Here is a 3,791-nt window from a genome sequence, read left to right as displayed (position 1 = left end):
GGGCGCCGTGGGGTGGGCGATGTTGCCCGGGCCTCTCAGCGAGGGGTCGCCCCGACGGAGGAGAGGTGGGGAAGGAACCGAAGGGAGAGGAGTGAGGACCTCGGCCCCCTCGGGAAGGGTGGAAATCCTACAACACGCGGAGAATCAAGGGCTGTACTCGGGGCGGGAGTGAGGTGTAGGTGGACTGGACGGAATGCAAGGACAGGAGCTGAAAGTAAGGGGGGGATAAACATAAGGGTGTTTGTAGTGCGGAAAGGTGGGAAGGTGTGAAGGGAGCAGGGTAGGCAGCTGAGTCCTGCCTGACTGGTGAGTCTTGTGTTGGGCTGACGTGGAAGATTGCTGTCAGGAATTGGGATGGTTCTGAGGGTGTGACAGAAAGGTAAAGCCTAAACAAAGAATCCCCCAGGATCAGTGAGGTTGGAAGGGACCACAGTGGGTCATCTGGTCCAACCTCCCTGCTCCAGCAGGGCCATCCCAGAGCACACGGCTCAGGATTGTGTCCAGACGGTTCTTGCACACCTCCAGTGAGGGACAATCCGTGACCTCTCTGGGCAATCTGTTCAGTGTTCAGTGACTGCACAGGAAAGAAGTTCTTCCTCGTGTTCAGGTGGAACTTCCTGCGCATCAGTTTTTGCCGTTACCTCTTGTTTTATTGGTTTCCACGAGTGAGAAGAGTCTGATCAATCCTCTTGGCACTTCCCATTTATGTACTTGAACACATTAATGAGGTCAAGAGTAGAAGGATGAAGCATGTGCACTTCACAGAGGCATCTTTTCCCCCAAGCATGTTGGAGGTTAACTTGTTAAAAAAAGTGAGGTGAAGACACCAGTTTATTTAGCAAGGATGGATCATGGAGGGGTTGAAAGTAAGTACAGCTGACTGTTAACACTGAGAGAAGAAACTGCCTTCTTTTCCCTTCCCTCCACATTGAAGCTCTGTGCAGCCTCAGCCAGAAGCACAGATTCACAAAATCTTTGTGTGCAGTCAACTCCCAGGTTCGACTCTTCACTCCCAACATGTTTTCTTTCATCCAGAATAAGATGTTTGCCTTTTTTAACCTCAAGAGCAGCTGACCATCAACTGGCACAAAGCCAAGTGTGGTCTTTGGCAAAGGCAGAAGCACTAATCTCCCTTGTGCCTCTGCTGCTGTGAATAGCAAGAGTATCTTGGCTGTCTTGTAGGTTTCAAACTTATACATCATTGCCAATTTGGAAGTTTCCTACCCCAAGTACATAGACTTTGCTAAAGTCTTTCAAGTTTTGTTGTTTAGTGTCACCAAAGAGCAATTCCATGACCATTTTAAAATCACATAGGTTTGTTGTCCTTGGATGACCTGTTTATGTACTTAATCCTAATGAGTCCTGGAAGATGCCTCTTCACTTCTGTTCACAACACAAACAGCAGGAAGGTCCTGTCCCATATGTAGCTCTCCTGAGTGCTACAATAATATCCATGTATTATTAAAACTAATAAATTAATGAAGCAGACCAGGCAAAATAGCTTCTCTCTTGCAGAGGAGACCAATATAATGAAAGAGTTGTGAGAGATGAGTAACCGCAACAACGTAAAGGGAACGAGAAATGCAATTACATAGGTAGGAGCAAACCCATCAGAAATGGATCAGGGAGTTCTTGTGTACCTAAGGAAATGGTTGTGAAGAGTCAAGTGGCTCACAGAACTGGGAGCTGCACCAAGGTCAAAGAGAACAAGAGGGGAAAAGGGCTTTTATTAGCAAAACAGAGACTATTAACTTGACAATGGAAAGCGATTCCTGTGTTATCTTGTGGGTAATATACAGACACACAGTAAAAGGTGCTGCTGTCTGAGCTTACTATGGAGACACTACAAAAAGGCTTTCATTGTAGAGAGGCAGTTGGCAGTAGGAGGCATTTTAGACACACACTATAGATTCTGGCAGAATAACAGAAATCTGGGTGGAATATACACTGGGATGCAATACTGGCAGATGAGACCAAACTAAATGAAAAGGGCAAGGAAACTTACTTTGAAGAAGTATAGTGATGCGATGGGCTGGAAAGGCTGGCATGGAATAAGGAGAGGGGATTCACAACTGGGGCTGTCAAACTGCAGAAAGGCAACACATGAGTTAAGAATTCGTGCTGGGTGATGCCTGTGTGGTTTGGAGCTGTGTATGCTCCTCTATCTCATTTCACAAAGACAGATCTAATTGTCTATTGAAATACAGAATAGCTTCCACTCAGAACAGAGTGTTGTCTTCCGCACAGGCTTGAACTGATCAGGGAACAAACAAGCTGACTTACCAGATTTTCCTGTCTAAATAGGAGCCCAACTCAGCTCAAAGCAAGCAAGCATGCTAAAAATGTTTAAACAAGAACTACATTTGGTTAATGCATCTAGGAGCAATTGTCACTCTCCAAAACATCCTCTGTAAGATTATGTGAGCAGATAGCTTTACCAGTGTTCTTCAAAGCACCATCTAGGAAGCTGCAATGGAGTCAAAATAGACCCCCTTTCTGGGTTTATTTATTGACAGCAGAAGGTAAAGGTTGTATTCCAGTCTTGGCTGTCATGAGTGTTCCTTCAAGGGCAGAGCTTGAACCACTGAGATATTTAATTCCTGGCTCCTGTCCTTTGAACTATCCAGACTAGTGAGACAGCGTGTGAGGAGGCGATAAGCCCTTTGGAAGCATTAAGTCTTTGTTTTGCAAGGGTTATGATATTTTTCATTAAGTAATACAGGCATCTGTGAATTCTGCAGTTCTTTGCCATTGCTCTGGATCTTAGGGAGTTGTGTAACAGCAGGCCAAAGCAGGCAGCTGCCAGGTTTGCCTGAAGTGTTGTGCAAGCCATATCAGAAAGCCTTGGCTCTAGAAGAGCAAAAACTAAAGCCCCTTGGTTTTCCTTCCGTAGAAGGATGAATCAGCAGGCTCTTTCTCTCCAGCCATTTGCTTTCTCTCTGACATTTGCTTCTGTTATGCCCAGGATGCAACTAATGAGCCACCAGCAGCATTGAGTCAGCAAGAGTTGCTCTCTTAGCAGGGTCAGCAAGAAGAGTTCATCGAGGAATGTTACCAGCTTAAGCAGCTTTGTCTCTCTTTTGAATCAGGGAAAACGGGTAACCTAAGGAGAGGAAATAGCCTCCTGTGCAGCCCAGTCTCCCTTATCACGTTGTGTTTTTCTCTAGGTGATAACGTATCTGGGAAATTTTAATTCTCAGATAAGGGCTTTGGGGCAGGCATGAATTTTAGAACAAACAGCAGTTCCACCCTGATCTGGTAGTCCTTTGCTGCTGTTCTGATGTCAGCACCAGTGTGCATAATAGCAGTATTCATTTCCTCTTGTGGGTATTACCTTTTGGATTGTTTTGTGCTTCATGTGACAGTTATCTTGCCTGAATTCAGAGTCAGACCATCCAGGCTCTTATGGCTTGTGATAGTAACACAACTGAGGGAAAATAAGATTCTCTAAGGCAAAACAAAACTCTTTTCTGTTTTTGGTTTTGCAGGAGATCCAGCTGTGGGGAAGAGTGCTTTAGCCCAGTTGTTTCGCAGTGATGGCGCTCATTTCCAGAAGAACTACACACTGGTAAGCATACAACAGGCTCAGACTGCTGTCCAGCATTTTTCTAAGTTGAATGAGAAAACTAAGAGGTCTAGAGCAAAGTAAATGTGATTTTAAGTTGAGGCATTCAAGGTGGGACCTTACAGGGTTTTCTTTCTCTTCCACTCTAGATTCTGAAGAGAAACCATTTCATGTTCTGTAAGTCTACATTATGTGGGTGCCGGTGTTGAGAATCAATGCAGAGCAA

At 45.2% G+C, this 3,791-nt stretch overlaps 1 protein-coding gene across 1 annotated transcript in view; it reads left to right on the top strand.

Moving 5' to 3' along the window:
• The first annotated feature begins 844 nt into the window (after positions 1-844).
• Positions 845-3,791, top strand: part of IFT27 (intraflagellar transport 27) — a 6,534-nt gene continuing 3,587 nt past the window's right edge. The window contains exons 1-2 of the mRNA XM_009084561.1: positions 845-866; positions 3,489-3,568. Of these exons, the coding sequence (XP_009082809.1) occupies positions 845-866; positions 3,489-3,568 (102 nt within the window). The remainder of the gene's footprint in view (positions 867-3,488; positions 3,569-3,791) is intronic.

Source organism: Acanthisitta chloris, unplaced genomic scaffold (genome assembly GCF_000695815.1).
Source record: "Acanthisitta chloris isolate BGI_N310 unplaced genomic scaffold, ASM69581v1 scaffold31021, whole genome shotgun sequence".
Lineage (NCBI taxonomy): Eukaryota > Metazoa > Chordata > Aves > Passeriformes > Acanthisittidae > Acanthisitta > Acanthisitta chloris.
This window is presented reverse-complemented; position numbering and strand designations above follow the sequence as displayed.